The sequence below is a fragment of the Hypanus sabinus genome, chromosome 24 (genome assembly GCF_030144855.1).
Source record: "Hypanus sabinus isolate sHypSab1 chromosome 24, sHypSab1.hap1, whole genome shotgun sequence".
Classification (NCBI taxonomy): Eukaryota; Metazoa; Chordata; class Chondrichthyes; order Myliobatiformes; family Dasyatidae; genus Hypanus; species Hypanus sabinus.
In genome coordinates this window covers 32,888,372-32,909,514 of record NC_082729.1, presented here as the reverse complement: position 1 = coordinate 32,909,514, position 21,143 = coordinate 32,888,372, and the positions used below count along the sequence as shown (strand labels likewise).

At 52.1% G+C, this 21,143-nt stretch overlaps 1 protein-coding gene across 5 annotated transcripts in view; it reads left to right on the top strand.

The window, feature by feature from the left end:
• The window catches only part of LOC132380625 (serine/threonine-protein kinase A-Raf-like), a 134,785-nt gene that overhangs the window by 13,911 nt on the left and 99,731 nt on the right, over window positions 1–21,143 (top strand). For 3 of the 5 annotated variants that reach the window (XM_059949562.1, XM_059949563.1, XM_059949564.1), the window contains exons 3-8: window positions 5,463–5,684; window positions 6,111–6,214; window positions 8,101–8,203; window positions 10,819–10,964; window positions 11,435–11,521; window positions 14,238–14,376. In XM_059949562.1, the coding sequence (XP_059805545.1) occupies window positions 5,505–5,684; window positions 6,111–6,214; window positions 8,101–8,203; window positions 10,819–10,964; window positions 11,435–11,521; window positions 14,238–14,376 (759 nt within the window). In that variant the 5' untranslated portion in view covers window positions 5,463–5,504. The remainder of the gene's footprint in view (window positions 1–5,462; window positions 5,685–6,110; window positions 6,215–8,100; window positions 8,204–10,818; window positions 10,965–11,434; window positions 11,522–14,237; window positions 14,377–21,143) is intronic. The other 2 variants (XM_059949565.1, XM_059949566.1) reach the window with 2 other exon arrangements.

Below are 21,143 nucleotides of genomic sequence, written 5' to 3'. Positions count from 1 at the left end.
AATGTCCTGGTGAAACCTTTCACCCTGCTCGTCACTGACAGCAAGGTTTGCAGGGAAGAAGTCTAAGTGGGAATGCAGGAAATGAATCTTTAGTGACATGTTGCCCTTCATGGTTTTGTATGCTTGAAGCCTGTTGTCAACCAGCTGCACATAGTTTGGTGCTCTGTAGTTGCCAAGAAAACTTTCAACAACATCCTTGAATGTCTTCCACACTATTTTCTTCGGCCCTGCTAGTTATTCTTCGAATTGCCTGTCATTGATGAACCGCTTGATTTGTAGACCAACAAAAATGCCTTCCTTAATCTTGGCATCAGTTATTCAGACTTGAGTTATCAATTGGAGTAACAAATACAGGTGATTTTTAAACAGTGATGCATGATGAGGAAATTTCATGGTGACTTTCATGATCAGCAGCCCAAAATCCATAAGGTATACCCAAAAGTACTCAGGAAGCAAAATCTTTGTTGTCCAAGTGCATTAAGTAAGTTCACGAGTTCATTCAGAAATCTGATGAAGGAGGGCCAGAAGCTGTTCCTAATACATTGTATGGGTCCTTGGGCTTCTGTACTTCCTCCCAGGTAGTAGTTATAAAGAGGGGGCATGTCCTGCAGGTGAGGATCCCTCATAAAGGATGTAGCATTGACACACTGTCTTTTGAATATGTTGTTGATGTCAGGAAGGGGACCACAACCTTGCCTTGGTTTGGAGGCTTGCGTGCTGTGCTGGCTGGAGTCGGGGCTTTATGCTTTGTGTCTTGGTAGGGTCACCCATGCCAAACAGGTCAAAGCATGGAGGGCAGACTAAGAGTGGTCCACCGGTCCTCTGGGTTTGGGTGTTCAACTGAGGGCTAACAACCCAGACTGGTCAAATGAAAGTGTCACAGAAACAGCAATGAAGAGTCTGAATACAATGGTATTCCTGAGTCTCCATGTGGGACTTGCGTAGTGAAAACTGAGAGGGAGCCAGTATGATGAGAGAAGCCCTGAAGACCGCCGGACAGAGATGGAGAACCTGTATTGCTGCTCTAAAACACCAGCGGCGTAACAGGCAGTTAAAAACAGGATCCACTCCAGTGCCGTACTGCCCTGTGTTAGAGCTTTGAGGGAAAGACGGGGCAGATGACGTGTTGCAACTGCAGTGTGTGGTAGTTGGTGACACTCAGGGGTGGGAGAGGGCGTTTTCAGCTGCAAATCTACCCCTGGACGGGGGATGGGGACATCACTTCCTGTGGATGAGACGGTCTCGTCCAGCAAATCATGAGAGGCCATTCGGCTTATCGAGTTTCTGGTAACTCACACCCCTCATCCATATTTTCATCCATAACCTTACTCTTTCCCCACTGTGAGATAATGCTGCAGTGTAGGTACTCTGTGTATGTTCTACAGCATGGGAACAGGCCTTTCGGCCCATCCTGTCTGTGCTGAACGCAATGCCGCATTAAAGACCTGCCTGCGTGTGGTCCATTATAAGACATGAGAGCTGAATTAGGCTTTTCAGCCCATTGGTTCTCTTCTGCCGTTCCTTCATGGCTAGTTTATTATCTCCCTCAACTCCATTCACCTGCCTTCTCCCTGAAACTTCTGACGGGGCAGGTGACATGTGTTTGAAAGCCAGTGACAGTCAGGAGGGATTGCCAGCTGCCAGTCTATCCCGGATCGTGGATGGGGGCAGCGTTTCCAGCAGATGAGACTGCTGTGTCCAGTAAGTTGTGGGAGTCCATTTGCCCTGTTGAGTATCTGCTAGCTCACATTCCTCACTATCTATTATCTAGAACCTTATTCTCTCCCCACAGGTTTGTACATTCTCCTTACATAGGTTTCCTCCGGGTGCCCTGGTTTCCTCCCACATTCCACGAACATGTGGTTAGGGTGAGAGGGTTGTGGGATACCATGTTGGCACTGGAAGCAGGATGACACTTACAGACTGCCCAGCCCAATCCTTGATGATTTGATTCAATGCAAACCACACATTGGACTGTATACTTTGATGTACATCCAACAAATAAAGCTAATCTTCAATATTCCAAATGTGGAGCCACTGAAGTTTTATATATCTGCTATACAGACTCCTGAATCCATGCACCGACGTATGATGGGATTGCTGTATGCTGCACTATGCTGCATACAGACCACAGGCATAACTGTGCGTTGTGTGTGTACAGACAGGGCTCACTGTAACTGCACTGTATTTGCAGATGTATCACTGTAACTGCACCGTGTGTACAGACAGGGGTCACTGTAACCACACTGTGTGCGCAGATAGGTGTAATGATACTGTACAGACGGGTTCACTGTAACTGTACTGTGTGTACAGGCAGGGGTGACTAACTGCATTGTGTTGTGTGCAAACAGGTTCACTGTAACTGCACCGTGTGCAGACGGGTCGCTGTAATGACACTGTGTGTGCAGACAGTGGTCGCTGTAACTGCACCTTGTGCAGAGGGGTCGCTGTAATGACATTGTGTACAGACGGGTCACTGTAATGACACCGTGTACAGACAGGGATCGCTGTAACTGCACCGCGTACAGACGGGTCGCTGTAATGACACTGTCTGTGCAGACAGGGGTCGCTGTAATGACACTGTGTGCAGACAGGGGTCGCTGTAATGACACTGCGTACAGACAGGGGTCGTTGTAATGACACTGTGTACAGACAGGGGTCGCTGTAACTGCACCGTGTACAGACGGGTCATTGTAATGACATTGTGTACAGACAGGGGTCGTTGTAATGACACTGTGTGTGCAGACAGGGGTCGCTGTAACTGCACTGTGTGCAGACAGGGGTCGCTGTAATGACACTGTGTGCAGACAGGGGTCGCTGTAATGACACTGTGCAGACAGGGGTCGCTGTAATGACACTGTTCAGACAGGGGTCGTTGTAATGACGCCGTGTACAGACAGGGTTCGCTGTAATGACACTGTGTGTGCAGACAAGGGTCGTTGTAATGACACCGTGTACAGACAGGGGACACTGTAACTGCACCGTGTACAGACAGGGGTCGCTGTAACTGCACCGTGTACAGACAAGGGTCGTTGTAATGACACCGTGTACAGACAGGGGACAGTGTAACTGCACTGTGTACAGACAGGGGTCGCTGTAACTGCACCGTGTACAGACAGGGGTCGTTGTAATGACACCGTGTACAGACAGGGGTCGTTGTAATGACACCGTGTACAGACAGGGGTCATTGTAATGACACCGTGTACAGACAGGGGTCGCTGTAACTGCACCGTGTACAGACAGGGGTCGCTGTAACTGCACCGTGTACAGACAGGGGTCGCTGTAACTGCACCGTGTACAGACAGGGGTCGTTGTAATGACACTGTGTACAGACAGGGGTCGCTGTAACTGCACCGTGTACAGACAGGGGTCGCTGTAACTGCACCGTGTACAGACAGGGGTCGTTGTAACTGCACCGTGTACAGACAAGGGTCGCTGTTACTGCACCGTGTACAGACGGGACACTGTAACGACACCGTGTACAGACAGGGTTCACTGTAACGACACTGTGTGTACAGACTGGGGTCACCGTGTTGTATGCAGACAGAGATCAGTATATCCTACACCATGCCATGCTCTGTGTAAACGCAGTTCATGTTTGGTTCCCCAGTACGGAGGGGTGATGCAAGGAGACAGGATTAATCAGAATCAGATTTATTATCACCGGCATGTGACATGAAATTTGTTAACGTAGCCTGTACGCCTGCACTTGAGGCTGATCTAGATACCTGTCTGTGTCCTGGAGGCAGGTAGTACAGAGCTCTATCTGGGCCGACTGCCTGGCTATGTTCTGGTGTTACGTCCATGCCAGGAGAGGGAACATGCGGTATCCATACGTATCATGGAGGTTTTCCGGAACCTTTGGGCAACATAGAGCATAATCATCCAAGATCACGATGGGAACATTTTAATTTTGTCTTGTTTTAGTCACTGTTATTGGGTCTGGTTTTTGGAGTATTGTAAAGTTGCAATAAATGTATTTTTGTAAAGAAAAGGGCTAGGTTAGCCGCTGCGGAGATGTGTGTTGTGACAGTGGCCCTCATGTACAGCTCTGTGTTCTGCTGGCCAGCGTCATTGTTCAGTAAGCCAGGGACCGTAAAGGTCAAGAGGTCTCACCTTCCCCAACATGCTTGGAATCACCGACGGTGATCATCCCCTGACCTCCCTCTGTCTGCAGTTCTCAGGTGCTCTGAGCCCCTGGCCTGCTCCGTGGAGCCGTTACAGCCCCAGCCAGTGTCCTCGGCACTGTCCAGCACTTCCTGCATTGAGCAAGTTCACACGCAGACGTTTCCTGTGGGTGGATCAGCTGGGAGGGGCACGTGACGGCTGGAGGGTGATCGCCCGTGTTTGCTCAGCCTGTTCTGACCTTAGCTCCCCGGGCCCTGAGAACAGGGAACGTGAAATAGGGCCTACTTTACCTATGCCATTCACGATGTGAAACCTCTTCTCCTTGCACGTGTTCCATCTCTCTCCATTCCCTGGACATTCATGAATCTGTCTAGTGGCCCCTTAAACACCTTTATTGTATCTGCAGCCATCACCATCTCTAGCAGGACACCCGGCTCTGTGTAAAGCAAAAAATAAATTGTCCCCCCATGCATTTCCTTTCAACTACAGCCTCTCACTTTAAACCCATATTATCTGGTATTTGACACAACCATACAGGGGAAAGAAAACATAGTCTGCTTTATCTACATCTCATGTAGTATTGTGATCCTCTATCAGGACTCCCCTCAGTCTCTGCCGATCAAGAAAAAGCAACGAGTTTGAGCAACCCCTCCTTATTGATCCAGGCAGCATCCTGGTGACCCTCTGCAATGCCTCCAGAACACTCCACATTCCCTCACCCTTCCCTTCGAACCCGGCCCAAACCTCTGTGGTCATCCCCCACGCCCTTTCCCACTCGTCTCCTCTCTCTCCCCCGCATGTCCCCTCCCTCTGCCCTACCACCCATCTCCTTCCCCTTGCCCTTCCCTTCTGGAGGGGAAATGGAGAGTATGGGTCAGTATGGACTAGATGGACCAAAGGCCTGCTTCGGTACTGTAATTCTCGATGATTATAAAGGAAATGGGACAGAACTGGGTCAGTATGGACTAGATGGAAGGGTTTGCTTCTGTGCTATATTGCTCTATGACTTAACGGAAATAGGATGGGTATGGGTTAGCATGGACTAGATGGACCAAAGGGCCTGTTTCTATGCTGTATAATAGAAATGGGATAGATGCAGGTCAACATGGACTAGACTGGTTAAGCGGTCTGTTTCTTTGCCGTATTGCTCTGTGACGGGCCAAATGGGATTAGTGTGGGTCATTTTGAACAGGATGGACCAAACTGCCTGTGTCCATGCTATAATTCTCTGGAATGTGGGCAAACATTTGGGTCCATAATGACTTGATGGGCTGAAGAGACTACTTACACGTTGTACATCTCTCTGACAGTGGACATCTCCCTCCTACCCTCAGCAGGTGCCTCTCGGGTGAGCGGACCGTCTACACCGCCCCGGGATGAAGCGGGTCTCGGCCTCCTCGCCCTCACTCAGCAATGGCTTTGGCCTGACACCGGGGGGCGGGCCCAGCCCTGGGGCCGAGCAGACCCACGACCACTGCCATCAGGGCTCCCCGCGCGAGATGCACAGGGCCTCTGCCACCGTCCGCGTCTACCTGCCCAACAAGCAGCGCACTGTGGTGAGTCATCCCCAGGGAATGGTGGTTTTTGGTCTGGGGGTTACTGGGAACCACGGGACAGAAGGAGGAAAAACAGTTTCGACCTTGGGCCACTGTAGAGACAGACGTTCACTCAAGCATGTGTGTGGTGGCAGCCTGTATCCCATCACACACTCCCGGGGTCAGACACAGAGTGAAGCTCCCTCCACACCGTCCAATCACACTCTCCCAGGGTCAGACGCAGAGTGAAACTCCCTCCACACCATCCCATCACACACTCCCGGGGTCAGACACAGAGTGAAGCTCCCTCCACAACGTCCCATCACACACTCCTGGAGTCAGACACAGAGTGAAGCTCCTTCCACACCGTCCCATCACACACTCCCGGGGTAGTGCCCTGCCATGTAGAAGTATTTGTCAAGCTTTGCTCATGTTACGTTTTGACAGGTAAACGTGCGTGCGGGGATGACGGTGTACGACAGCCTGGACAAGGCACTCAAAGTGCGCGGACTGTCACAGAAGTGTTGCGCAGTCTACAGATTTATTGATGGGTAAGTCAGTCATGAGTTCCCCTTCCCCCTCGAGGGATTGGAAAATTGTGTTGTACACAGTGTGGTGAACGAATGGCTGTGGGTGTGTGTGGGGGGGGGGGTGAGGGAGGGTGGGACACACATAGCACCGTGTGTTTTGTGCTTAAATACACAAATTTACTGCGGATCTATTGGACTGTAGGATTTGTAGCTAATTAGGAAGGTTGTCAAAATGATAAAGGTTGATGAAGGAAAAGCGGTGGATGTTGTCTACATGGGGTTTAGCAAGGCCTTTGACAAGGTTCCACATGGGAGGCTGGTCATGGAGGTTCAGTCGCTCACTGTTCAGGAGAGATTCGCCACGGGAGAATGATTGGTAAGATTGAAAGGCTTATCATATGAAGTGTGTTTGATGGCTCTGGGCCTCCACTCGCTGGAATTCAGAAAAATGGGGTGACTTAATTGAAACCTATCGAATGTTGAAGGCCTCAATAGAATGGATGTGGAGAGGGTGTTTCCTATGGAGGGAGAGTCTAAGACCAGAGGACGCAACCTCAGAATAGTGGGGTGTCCTTTCGGAATGGAGAGTGGGACGAATTTCTTAAGCCAGAGAGTGGTGAATCTGTGGAATTCATTGCCACAGGCAGCTGTGGAGGCCAACTCACTGGGTATATTAAGGCAGAGATTGGCAGGTTCCTGATTAGTCAGGGCATGAAGGGGTACGGGGAGAAGGCTGGAGATTGGGGCTGAGATGAAAATTGGATCAGCCATGACGAAATGGCGGAGCAGACTCGATGGGCCAAATGGCCTAATTCTGCTCCTATATCTTACAGTCTTATGATCAGCGCATTTAGAGAGATATTTAAAAATGTTTAGAGGCTTTGGAAAGGGAATGGTAACAGTCTTTTCCCTGAGGTAGGAGAATCCATAACTGCGGCCGATAGGCTTACAGTGAGAGGGGGAAGACTTAAGGAACCCAGAGACCAATTGCTTCACCCAGGCAGTGGTGGGTCTGGGGGCCTGTGACCTGTGGTGTGCCGCAGGGATCATTGCTGGATCTGTTGTTGTTTGTCATCTGTATCAATGATCTGGGTGATAATGTGGTAAGCTGTATCAGTAAATTTGCAGACGGCACCAAGATTGGCGTAGCGGAGAGCAAGGAAGACTATCAGAGCTTGCAGCTGGAAAATCGGCCTGAAAAATGGCAGATGAAATTTACTGCAGACAAATGTGAGGTGTTGCACATTGGGAGGACAAACCAGGGACAATCTTAATACATTGAGCAATAGGGCAGTGAAGAGTACAGCAGGACAGAGGATTCTAGGAATACAGATCCACTATTCCTTGGAAGTGGTGTCACAGGGAGATAAGGTTGTAAAGAGAGCTGTTGGCACATTGGGCTTCATAGATCAAAGTACTGAGTACAGAAGTTGGGATATTATGTTGAAGTTGTATAAGTTGATAAGGCCTAATTTGGAGTATTGTGCACAGATTTGGTCGCCTACTTTCAGGAAAGATGTGAATAAGGTTGAAAGAGCACAGAGGAAATTTACAAGGATGTTGCCAGGACTCGAGGACCTGAGTTTTAGGGAAAGGTTGAATAGATCAGGACTTTATTCCTTGGAGCGTAGGAGAATGAGGGGAGATTCGATCGAGGTAGATAAATAATTCTGAGGGGTAAATGCAAGCAGGCTTTTTCCACTGAGGTTCGGTGGGGCTACAACCAGAGGTCATGGGTTAAGGGTAAAAGGTGAAATATTTCAGGAAAAGCTGAGGGGGATCTTCTGCACTCAGAGGGCAGTGCAAGTGTGGAACAAGCTGCCAGTGGAAGTGGTAGATGTGTGACATGCAGGCTGTGCTCTCTGATCACTGACCTCTGTCTCTCTGCTCTCTCACCCCTATCCCAGCCACAAGAAGCTGACGGACTGGGCAACGGACATCACGCCCCTGGTGGGTGAAGAGCTGATGGTAGAGGTGCTGGACGAGGTGCCACTGTCGATGCACAACTTCGTAAGTCCCGACCTGAGACTTGTCCTGTGGGGGTTTCAGTAAGGCAAGGGTTAAAGACAATGAACATTCAAGGATAAGTGTGGGCAGTGTGTAATCACCCCAGACGAGTCGGGTGTCTGAAGTGAGAACTTGCTCTGAAAGCTTTTTGAAGAATATAGAATTCTCTACAGTATCTAGTGCTCCCGATATGGCCTCCTCTACATTGGTGAAACCTGCAGTAAATTGGGGGACTGCTTGTCAAGCACCTTCGCCGAGAGCGGAACTTCCCACTGACCAACCATTTTATATCCCTAGCCCTTTTCCTGTTCTGACGTCGTCTTTTGACACAATGAGTCCACTGTCAGGCTGGAGAAATGAACTCCTCATATTCTGTCAGAGTAGTCTCCAACCTGATGGCATGAACATTGATTTCTCCTGGTTTAAAAAAAATCCTTCCCTCTTCCCTCTTTTTCTATTCTCCACTCTGGCCTCTTACCTCTTCTCGCCTGCCTATCACCTTCCCTTGATACCCCCCCTTCCTTTTCTTCTATGGTCTACTCTCCTCTCCTATCAGATTCCTCGATTCCCAGTCCTTTACCGTTCCCAGCCACCTAGTTTCACCAATCACCTTGCAGCTGGCCTGCTCCTTTTTATTCTAGACCCTCTTCCAGTGCTGAAGAAGGGTCTCAGCACAGAATGTTAGCTGTTTATTCATTTCCATAGTTGCTGCCTGACCTGCTGAGTTCTTCCAGCAGTTTGTGTGTGTATGTGTGTGTGTGTGTGTGTGTGTTACTCTTGATGAACATACTGGGGGTGCTGGAGACAGATGAGATAGGAATAATGGAAGGATGTGAAATACACCCAACAACTGAGGGACAATTGTTTTACGAATTTTAGAGTATCGTCGGTCATCAACCTGTAGTTTCTGTGGACTTTTAACACCTGTATTGTGAATGGTGATTGATCCTGTAAGGAAGGGATTCAAACATGCACAGACATAGAGTCATAGACAAGTACAGCACAGAAGCAGCTCACTCAGCCCATCCAGTCTGTCCCAAACCATTTATACTCCCTGTTCCCATCGACCTGCCCTGGGACTACAGCCCTCCATATCCCTACCATCCATGTACATATCTAAGCTTTTCTTAAACATTGAAATCGAGCTCGCATGCACCCCTTGTGCTGTCAGCTCAGTCCACACTCTCGTGACTTTCTGTGAAGAATTTTTCCCTCGTTCTCCTTAAATTTTTCACCTTTCACCCTTAGCCCATGACCTCTGGTTGAAGTCCCACCCAAACTCTGGAAAAAGCCTGCTTACGTTTACTCTATAACCTTCATATTTTGTATATTCCTACCAAATCTGTCAATCTTCTACGTTCCAAGGAATAAAGTTCTAACCTATTTAATCTTTCCTTATAACTCAGGTCCTCCAGACCCGGCAACATGCTTATAAATTTTCTCTTCACTCTTTCAACCTTGTTTACATCTTTCCTGTATGTAGGTCACCAAAGCCGGCACAATACTTCAAATTAGGCCTCACCAACGTCTGAAACAATTTCAACATAACATCCCATCTCCTGTACTCAGTACGTTGATTTATAATTGCCAATGTGCCAAAAGTTATCTAGCTATTTAACCCTATCTAACTGCAATGCCAATTACAGGCCTGCCTTCCCAGAGTCTCATGTTCTACAGCACTCCTTAGTGCCCTACGTTCACTGTGTGAGACCTACCTGGCTTGTCCTACCAAAATGCAATACCATCACTGTCCCACTCTCCCTACCCTTAATACCCTCTTCCTACCTACCCCCACCCCCTCCCCCTTACCCCCACTCTCGCCCCTTCCTCCTCCATTCTTCTCCCTCTCCCCTCCCTCCCTCTCCACTCACCTCTTCCCCTCTCCTCTCTACTCACCCCTTCTCTGTCCCCTCATCCTCTCTCCCTCTCCCCCCACTCTCCCTCCCTCCCTCCCTCTCTCTCCCTGACAGGTGACAGTGGTGCTAAATCAATCTCTCTCTCTCACTCTGTCTCTCACACTGTTTCTCTCTCTCCCTCCCTCCCTCACACTCACTCACTCTCACTCTCACTCACTCTCTCTCTCACACTCTCACACTATCTCTCACTCTCTCCCTCACTCCTCACTCACTCACACTCTCCCTCCCTCACTCTCTCTCCCTCACTCACACTCTCTCTCCCTCACTCACACTCTCTCTCCCTCACACTCTCTCTCTCTCACTCACTCACTCTCTCACAGTCTCTCTCACACTCTCACTCACTCTCTCTCGCTCACACACACTCTCTATCTCTCCCTCCCTCACTCACTCACTCACACTCTCTCTCTCTCCCTCTCTCCCTCACTCACACACTCTCTTACTCACTCTCACTCTCTCTCACTGTCTCTCACTCACTCTCACACTCTCACTCTCTATCTCTCCCTCACTCAATCACTCACACTCTCTCCCTCACTCACTCACACTCTCTCCCTCACTCACTCACACTCTCTCTCTCCCTCTCTCCCTCACTCACACACTCTCTCTTACTCACTCACTCTCTCTCACTGTCTCTCACTCACTCTCTCACTCTCTCACTCTCTCTCACTGTCTCTCACTCACTCTCTCACTCTTACTCTCTCACAGGTTCGGAAGACCTTCTTTAACCTGGCCTTCTGTGACTTCTGCCTGAAGTTCCTGTTCCAGGGTTTCCGGTGCCAGACGTGTGGGCACAAGTTCCACGAGCACTGCAGCAGCAAGGTGCCCACCGTCTGCCTCGACCTCGGCAAATAGTGAGTCACAGGGGCAGAGCGGATGGGGTGGGGAGAAGGGGAAAGAGTGAGTGGGTGTGGGGAAGCAGGAGGGTGTGTGAGGAATGGAGGAGAGGACGTTGAGGGGTATGAATGAACAGAGGGCATGGAGGTGGAAGTGAAAGGGCAGAGATAGGGTGGGGGAGGGTAGATGAAAGGAAGGGAAGACAAAAGTGGGAGTGTGAGGGAGGGGAGGGAATAGGAATGGAAAATGATGGAAGTGGGGAGAGGGGAGTAAGACGAGTTGAGGATTGGCGAGGTCACAGCGCAAGGTCGGACCTGGGAAGGTGATTTCAGAATGTGGTGTCAGTTTGGGCTGGAAGAAGTGGTTCATGCAATAAGGGGCTGTGGGGTAGGGTCTGATGAACAGTGTTGCGGGCACGTGTGGGTACAGGCACTTACAGGATCAATCCACACCATCATTGGACTGTCTCCTCCTGCTCCGGATTCAGCCCTGCCTCGCCGGAACTGTGTGATGAGCCGCCTCTATCTCCGCTGCCCGCTGATGCGATCCACGGAGCCCTCACCCCTCAGCCCAGGTGAGGAATTCCTGTGGGGCCCATCGTTTCCATCTGGCCCCTCCCGACTGCTAGATCTCCACCCGCCCGCTCTGTCTCCGCCTGACCCCTCCCGCCCGCTCCGTCTCCGCCCGACCCCTCCCGCCCGCTCCGTCACCGCCCGACCCCTCCCACCGGCTCCGTCTCCGCCCGACCCCTCCCGCCGGCTCCGTCTCCGTCCGACCCCTCCCACCCGCTCCGTCACCGCCCGACCCCTCCCACCGGCTCCGTCTCCGCCCGACCCCTCCCGCCGGCTCCGTCTCCGTCCGACCCCTCCCACCCGCTCCGTCACCGCCCGACCCCTCCCACCCGCTCCGTCTCCGCCCGACCGCTCCCCGCCGGCTCCGTCACCGCCCGACCCCTCCCGCCCGCTCCGTCTCCGCCCGACCCCTCCCGCCGGCTCCGTCTCCGTCCAACCCCTCCCGCTCGCTCCGTCACCGCCCGACCCCTCCCGCCCGCTCCGTCTCCGTCCGAACCCTCCCACCCGCTCCGTCACCGCCCGACCCCTCCCGCCCGCTCCGTCACCGCCCGACCCCTCCCGCCCGCTCCGTCTCCGTCCGAACCCTCCCACCCGCTCCGTCACCGCCCGACCCCTCCCACCCGCTCCGTCACCGTCCGACCCCTCCCGCCCGCTCCGTCACCGCCCGACCCCTCCCGCCCGCTCCGTCTCCGTCCGAACCCTCCCACCCGCTCCGTCACCGCCCGACCCCTCCCACCCGCTCCGTCACCGTCCGACCCCTCCCGCCCGCTCCGTCACCGTCCGACCCCTCCCGCCCGCTCCGTCACCGTCCGACCCCTCCCGCCCGCTCCGTCACCGCCCGACCCCTCCCGCCCGCTCCGTCTCCGTCCGAACCCTCCCACCCGCTCCGTCACCGCCCGACCCCTCCCGCCCGCTCCGTCACCACCCGACCCCTCCCGCCCGCTCCGTCACCGCCCGACCCCTCCCGCCCGCTCCGTCTCCGTCCGAACCCTCCCGCCCGCTCCGTCACCGCCCGACCCCTCCCGCCCGCTCCGTCACCGCCCGACCCCTCCCGCCCGCTCCGTCTCCGTCCGACCCCTCCCACCCGCTCCGTCACCGCCCGACCCCTCCCGCCCGCTCCGTCACCGTCCGACCCCTCCCGCCGGCTCCGTCTCCGTCCGACCCCTCCCACCCGCTCCGTCACCGCCCGACCCCTCCCGCCCGCTCCGTCTCCGTCCGAACCCTCCCGCCCGCTCCGTCTCCGTCCAACCCCTCCCGCCCGCTCCGTCACTGCCCGACCCCTCCCGCCTGCTCCGTCACCGCCCGACCCCTCCCGCCCGCTCCGTCACTGCCCGACCCCTTCCGCCCGCTCCGTCACCGCCCGAACCCTCCCACCCGCTCCGTCACCGCCCGACCCCTCCCTCCGTCTCCGTCTGACCCCTCCCGCCGGCTCCGTCTCCGTCCGACCCCTCCCGCCGGCTCCGTCTCCGTCCGACCCCTCCCGCCTGCTCCGTCTCCATCCGACCCCTCCCGCCGGCTCCGTCTCCGCCCGACCCCTCCCGCCGGCTCCGTCTCCGTCCGACCCCTCCCGCCGGCTCCGTCTCCATCCGACCCCTCCCGCCTGCTCCGTCTCCGCCCGACCCTCCCTGTCCACTCCGTCTACGCCCGACCCCTCCACGCCCGCTCCGTCTCCGCACGGCCTCTCCCGGCTGCTACATCGCTGCCCGGCCCTTGCACCGTGGTTCACTGTGGTTTGTGGGGTGTCGTATTTACAGGGCACAGGTTGTGTGGGAGGCAGCTAAAGGGTGCAGATTAAAGGGATGAATTCAGATGGACGCCTAAATCAGTGACTGGGGGTCAGTGCACAGACTGTCCCAGGCAACAAATGGATTCTGCGTTTGAACAAAGAACAATACTGCACAGTACAGGCCCTTCGCCCCACAATGCTGTGCTGACCCTTAAACCCTGCTCCCCCCATATAACCCTCCACCTTAAATTCCTCCATATACCTGTTTGCAGACATCCTGTCATCCCGCATCCACAAAATACACCAGACCCACACCGTACCTCACAGTGTGGTAACAATCACTGCCTAAGGGGAAATGGTCCCTTAAAGCAGAGACAGAAAAGGACGGGGGTTGGTCGGGAAGCAGATCCACCATTAGTGTGCACGTCCGTCAGACATCCGAATGTTTCAGGAACCCCTTTGTGCAGGAATGGGATCAGATTTATAATCACTGGTTTAATGACATGAGATAGGCTCTTTTGCAGCAGCAGTACTTTGCAAAGACGTAAATTACTAAAAGTTACAAAAATGTATAATGCAGAAAAAATGAATAACGCGGTAGTGTTCATGGGTTCATTATCCATTCGGGACTCTGATGGAAAAGGGGAAGAACTTTGAGTGTGTCTTCGCACTCCTGTACCTCCTCCTCGATGGTAGTAAAGATTAGAGGGCATGTCCTGGTGGGGACGGTCCTAAATGGCGGGTGCTGCCTCCTTGGGGCACCAGCTTTTGAAGATGTCCTGGACAGTTGGGAGTGTTGTGCCTTTGATGGAGATCGCTGAGTCTGGAACCCTCTCTCGGGATTGTGTATCCTGAGGATGGTCTGTGTGTGTATGTGTGTGATATTGGGCTGTGGTTGAGGTGAGAGAAGGGTGGGTTTGAGGGGATGAGAGGGGCATTCAGCAGCACTGGGCACTGACCCACCCCCCCGTTTTTTGTTTGCAAACCAACAGCAGGCTGGTCGCGCCCACCTTCACCTTCCCGCCGCCCTGCCAGCCCGCGGACGGACAGCTGCAGCGACAGCGCTCCACCTCCACGCCCAACGTCCACATGTCGAGCACAGTCGCACCGGTCAACGCAGCACTCATCGAGGTGAGGGGCACGCCAAGCAGCCGCCCTCTCGGGGTGACGGATTCCACTCTCTCTGCCGGTCATTGTGTGTTTGTGGAGTCTGCAAACTCTGTGCGTTTTTCCGACAAACATGCACGGTTACGGATTAATCAGCCCTACACTGAGTGCATGTAGGGGTAAGCGGGAGTACCTGGGGGCAGTAGGTGGGACTGTGCTGAGAGTAGAGTGACAGGAAAATTAGTGTGGGGCATGAGCTAGCAGAAAATAGATGGGCCGAGTCGTTGGGTCACAGAACCAATGAGCAGGTGGGCTCTTGGGCACAATTCACCCATACTAATCATGGCGATTGTCTGTGCTAATCCCATTTAGAACATAGCACAGGAACAGGCCATTTGGCCCACGATGTTGTGCCAAAACAGCTAAAAAACAAATGAAAAACACCCAAGCACTAATTCCTCCTACCTGCACCATGTCCATATCCTTCCATCTTCCTTATCTCCAAGTGCCTAGCCAAGCTTCTCTTAAAAGCCTCGAATGTATTTGCCCCTACCACCAAACCAGGCAGCACATTCCTGGCGTCCATGATTTTCTAAGTAAAGAGCTTACCCCTCACATCCCCCTTTGAACCTACCTCCTCATAAACGCATGCCCTCATTTCAGCCCTGGGAAACAGATTCTCTCAGTACACTCTATCTATGCCTCTCAGAATCTTGTAAACTATCGGATCTCCCCTCAGCCTCCAGCGCTCCAGAGACAGCAACCCAAGTTTAACCAGCGTCTAACGTTCCCTCTAAACTAGGCAGCATCCTGGTAAACCTCTTCTGCACCCTCTCCAAAGCCTCAACTATAGTCTTCTTCCTATAGTGGGGTGGCCAGAACTGTATGTCGTACTCCAGTTGTGGGCCAACCAGGGTTTTATTAAGTTGCAATATAAACTCTTGAACTCAAGGGTTCGACTGATAAAAGCAAGCCGTCTTAACCACCTTGTTGACTTGTTAGCCACTTAGAGGGAGGTATGAACTTTGCTGCCTAGATCTCTGCTCAGCAACACTGTTAAGGATCTTGCTGTTAACAGTCTGCATGCTTTTGCCCTACTGAGGTGTAACACCTCACATCTGCATTTCACTCCATCTGCTATTTCTCTGCTCATATCTGCAACTGGTTTACATTGTGTTGTATTCTTTGTCTTCTACGCCAGCCACAACTCCACCTGTCTTGGTCTCATCCATAAACTTACCGGCCCACCCATCTACATTCACATCCATGTCATTTATATATATCACGAACTGCAGAGGTCCCAGCATAGATCCCTGCAGAACACCACTGATTATAGACCTCCAGCTTGAATAAGACCCTTCAGCCACTATCCTCTGTTTTCTATGCAGGCCAGTTCTGAATCCAACCGGCCAATTCTATTGTGATTCCAAGTGTCACCTCACTGAAATCCATGTAGGCAACATCCACTGCCCACCCTTATCAATCTGTCTCGTCACCTTATCAAAACACTCAATCGTTGTTAAGACGCAACCTGCCCCGCACAAACCCATGCTGGCTCTCCATAATTTGGCCATGGGTTTTCAAATGCTCATATATCCCATCCCTAAGACTTTTCTCCAGCAATTCCAACAAATGACGGAAACTCAGCTATCTATAGTTCCCTTGTCCCCTTCTCAAATAGCGGTACAACATAAGCTACTTGCCAACCCTCTGGGACCTCGCCTGTGGCTAGAGAGAAGATGAAAATACTGGTCAAGGGTCTGGAATCTCATTTCTTGCCTCCGTCAATAATCTGAGGTAAATCTTATCAGGCCTTGGGGACTTACCCACCTCAATACTCATAACATTTCCTCCTCCTTGACCCCTAAACATCCTAACATAATTATGCACCCAGCACTGATCTCCTGGTCATACCCCATTCCTTGATAAATACTGAAGCAAAGTAATCATTAAGTACCTCACTCACATTCTCCCCGTCAAAGCAGGTGCCTCCCCCCTTTATTCTTGAGTGGTCTCACTTCTCCCTAATAATCCTCTTGATGTATAGAATGCCTTGGGATTCACCTTCATCCAGCTTAACAAGGGCTTTTCATGGCCCTCCTGGTTTTCCTAATTAGCTTCTTTAGTTCTTTCTTGGTTTCTTTATGCTCCTCAGGTGCTTCGTTTGATCGTAACTTCCAAAGCTTTACAAACTTTTCCTTTTGACCACATTTGACCTATATCCCACTGAGACCCACCGCAGACTGGGAGACCGTTTCGCCGAACACCGGCGCTCGGTCCTCCAGCAGTGGCGGGATCTCCGTGGCCACACACTTCAATTCCACAGACCACTCCCACTCCGACATGTCTGTACATGGCCTCCTCTACCATCAAGATGAGGCCACACGCAGGTCGATGGAGCAATACCTTATCTCCCGTCTGGGTAGCCTCCTACCTGCCGGCATGATCATCCAACTCACTGACCTCCGTTGATACCCCTGTCCCCCCACCCTTACCCCCATCCCTATCTATTATTTTAGTCTGGTTCTCTTTCTCTCTCTTTTCCCCCCTCACTATAATCTCTCCCCCTAGCCCTACCTTTCGTTCTCTTTTATTTCCCATAATTCTCCACCTTCCCCCTAGCCCATTTCCCTCCAGCCTATCACTTCCCAGCTCTCTACTTCATCCCTCCCCCCACTTTTTATCCCCCCCTCGAACATCCCATGTTACTTCACTCCTGATGAAGGGTTTCGGCCTGAAACGACGTTATTACCTCCTCCCATAGATGCTGTCTGGCCTGCTGAGTTCTGTCAGCATTTTGTGTGTTTTATATATCCCACTGAACCTTTCCTATCTGTGTACCTGTTCAAGTGTCTTTTAGAAATGGTTCATGTACCTACCTCAACTGCTTCCTCTGGCAGCTCACTCTGCATATGGACCACCGTTTGGGTAACGAAGTTGCTCCTCCTGTTCCCATTACATCTTTCCCCTGTTCTGTATTCAGTAGTGTGCTGAAGGTTTATATTTTACTTCAAGATGTAATGCAGAACAGGCCCTTCTGGTCCAACGAGTCACGCCACTCGGCAACCCAGTTTAGCCTAATCATGGGACAATTTACAATGACCAATTAACTTACTAACTGCTACTTCTCTGGACTGCGGGAGGAAACCGGAGCACCTGGAGGAAGCCGGAGCACCTGGAGGAAGCCCACGCAATCACGGGGGTTAGCATGCAAACTTTTTACAGAGGACGCTGGAACTGAGCTCCAAACTCTGACGCCCTGCACTGTAGCAGTGTCACAGTGATTGCTTAGCTACCGTGTCTCCTGGTTGAGGGTATAAGGGTCCGATAGGCAGTGGCAGAGGCAAGCAGAGCTGGGTGTGAACATTCCCCAACGGGAACTGTGGACGACGTTGTCGGCAAATGGGCAGAGCGTCCCTGAGAAACACGGGCAGACGAGCGTTCACCAAATCACCAAATCAGTCATAGTGCGGAAACGGCCCAACCCGTCCGTGCCTGCCTGAGCTTGTCCCATTTGGCCCACATCCCTCAAACCGTTCCTATGCAAATACCCTTCCACTTAAACGTCGTCATTGTACCCACCTCTTCCACTTCCTCTGGCAGCTCATCCCACCACCCTCTGTGTGAAGACATTTAATTCTCTGGCCTCTCACCTGAAACCTGTGCCCTCTAGTTTTAGACCCCTCTGCCCTGGCGAAAACGACTCTTGACTGTCACCAAATCACCAAATCAGTCATAGTGCGGAAACGGCCCAACCCGTCCGTGCCTGCCTGAGCTTGTCCCATTTGGCCCACATCCCTCAAACCGTTCCTATGCAAATACCCTTCCACTTAAACGTCGTCATTGTACCCACCTCTTCCACTTCCTCTGGCAGCTCATCCCACCACCCTCTGTGTGAAGACATTTAATTCTCTGGCCTCTCACCTGAAACCTGTGCCCTCTAGTTTTAGACCCCTCTGCCCTGGCGAAAACGACTCTTGACTGTCACCAAATCACCAAATCAGTCATAGTGCGGAAACGGCTTAACCCGTCCGTGCCTGCCTGAGCTTGTCCCATTTGGCCCACATCCCTCAAACCGTTCCTATGCAAATACCCTTCCACTTAAACGTCGTCATTGTACCCACCTCTTCCACTTCCTCTGGCAGCTCATCCCACCACCCTCTGTGTGAAGACATTTAATTCTCTGGCCTCTCACCTGAAACCTGTGCCCTCTAGTTTTAGACCCCTCTGCCCTGGCGAAAACGACTCTTGACTGTCTATCCTTAAACATTTGTCCTGTCACCCTCAGCCTCCAATGTGCCAGTGATGGAGAGAGAATAGAAGAGACTCTCCTGCACGTCGGGCTCTTGAACCAGAGGGGATAACTACGCTCACCCCATAACTGTTCTCATAGCCTTATGGACTCTTTTATCTAATTTCCTTGAGACTTTCCTCGTGTTTGTTTATTTGTTTAATTTTATATTTCGCAGATTGCTGCCTTTTGCACATTGGTTGTTTGTCCATCCTGTTGGATGTGGTCTTTCAGTGCTTCTATTGTGGTTTTCTGTATTGACTGTAAATACCTGCGAGAAAATTAATCTCAGCACTGTACAGTACTGTGCAATATATATATGTATATATATATCTATCTATCTATCTTTAGATAGATATATATATAGATGGATATAGATAGCTAGGGTGCCTGAGGCTTTTGTAGTGTACTGTACTTGTCAACCTGCAGCAGAGAGCGAGGCTGCAAGTCTGGAGGGAGCACTGGATGTTGCGAATGGCAAGGCTGGAGCGCCGCGGGAGGGGTGTGGGACAGGTGGCAGAGAGCGAGTGCCAGGGGTGCGGGTGCAGACACACCCAGCCCTGAGGTACCAGGCAAGGTCATTTGATTTCAAACAACTGGTTTATTGATCATTGCAGAATGTCTCTCTGGTGCTTCCTGCTCCCTCCCCTTCCCCCCATCCCAACCCCGATCCCCCTCTCCCTGCCCCCCTTCCCACCCTCAGTCCACAATAGGAAGCCATATCAGAATCAGGTTTATCATCACTCATGCGTGTCATGAAGTGAGAATAAACACAGCCTATCCAATCTCTCCTTATAAAGACAGCTCTCCACTCCAGACAACATCCTAGCAAGTCTCTTCTCTCTCTCTCTGTCACCACCATACCAATGATAGGTTCAGCGGCCACCTAAGTTGACCTTTCCCTCCACCGTGTCTGGGTGAGCTGTAGAATCTGGGGCGGAGAAATGTTGGGTGGGGGGATAGAATTAGTGTCAAGAAATGGGTCAACTTCTGTGAGCCAGTATGGCTACAATAGGCCAAATGGCCTCATAAAGAAATACAATCTGATTGTAATCTCACTCCCACATTCTCACTCACTTCCTGGTCACTTCTCACCCCCCTCGCTAATTCTCTCCCCCTCCCTCCCCTTCTACCTCCCCCTCTCCTCCCTCTCCCCATCTCCCTCTCCTTCTCTCTCTCTCCCTCTCCTTCTCCCTCTCCCCTGCTCCTTCTCCCCCTCTCCTCCCGCCTTTCCCCTCTCCCTCCTTCCCCTCTCCCTCCTTCCCCTCTCCCTCCTTCCCCTCTCCCTCCTTCCCCTCTCCCTCCTTTCCCCTCTCCCTCCTTTCCCCTCTCCCTCCTTTCCCCTCTCCCTCCCTTCCTCCTTCCCTCCCTCTCTCTCTTCCATCCTCCACTCCCTCCACCACTTCACCGGTCCACTCCCCCATTCCCTCTCCCCCCCCTTCCCACCACAGCCTCAGAATAGAGGAATGTCCCCTCAGAATAGAGATGAGGAGGGATTTCTTTCGCCTGAGGCTGGTGAATCTGTGGGATTCATTGTAAGACAGCTGTGGAGTCAGTCATTGCAGAGGTTGATATGTTCTTGTTTGGTCAGTGTGTTAAAGGTTGCGGGGAGAAGGCAGGAGAAAGGTTTTGAGAGGGATAATAAATCAGCCATGATAGGATGGTGGAGTAGACTTAATGGGCCAAATGGCCTTCTGCTCCTCTCCCTTATTGAAACCCACCCTTCGGTTCAGTAAACTTCCATTCCGCTCCCAGCGTCTTCCTGTAAAGAAGAAGACATTAATTTCTCATTAACTTCTGGCTTCTAACCCCTTCCCTTCCACTCCTGAAGAAGGATCTCTGCCTAGAACCTGCTGAATTCCTCCAGCATTTTGTGTCTTGCTCTGGAATTCCAGCATCCGAGAATCTCTTGGGTTTATTCATTTCTCCAGGGTGTAAGGAGCCCCAAGAATGTATTTCCATAGGACGGCAAGTATGGGTCTAGTAAACTCTGAACTGTCCGCAACACTTTAATAAGGTGACTGTGCTGGTCCAGATGAGGGCACAAAACAACAGCTGCAGACACCAATCTGTAATAAAAACAGAAAATGCCTCGAGGTGCTGCACCTCCTCCCTCACCACCTTTCAGGGCCCCAAACAGTCCTTCCAGGTCAGGCGTGACACTTCACCCTTGAGCCTGTCAGGCTCGTCTACCGTGTCCAGCATTGCCAGTACAGTCTCCTCTATGTCAGCAAGACCTGACATGGGTTTGGGGACCGCCTCCTCGAGCACCTTCGCTCCATCTGTCACAGAAGGCGGGATTTCCGGCTGGCCGACCATTTCAATTCAACTCCCTAGTCCCATTGTGACACGTTGGTCCACGGTCTCCTCTACCGCCACATTGAAGCCATACTCAGGCTGGAGGAGCAATGCCTCATACACCATCTGGGTAGCCTCCAACGAGACTGCAGGAACATCAATTTCTCAAACTTTTTCACCCTCTTCCACCTGTCACCTCCCA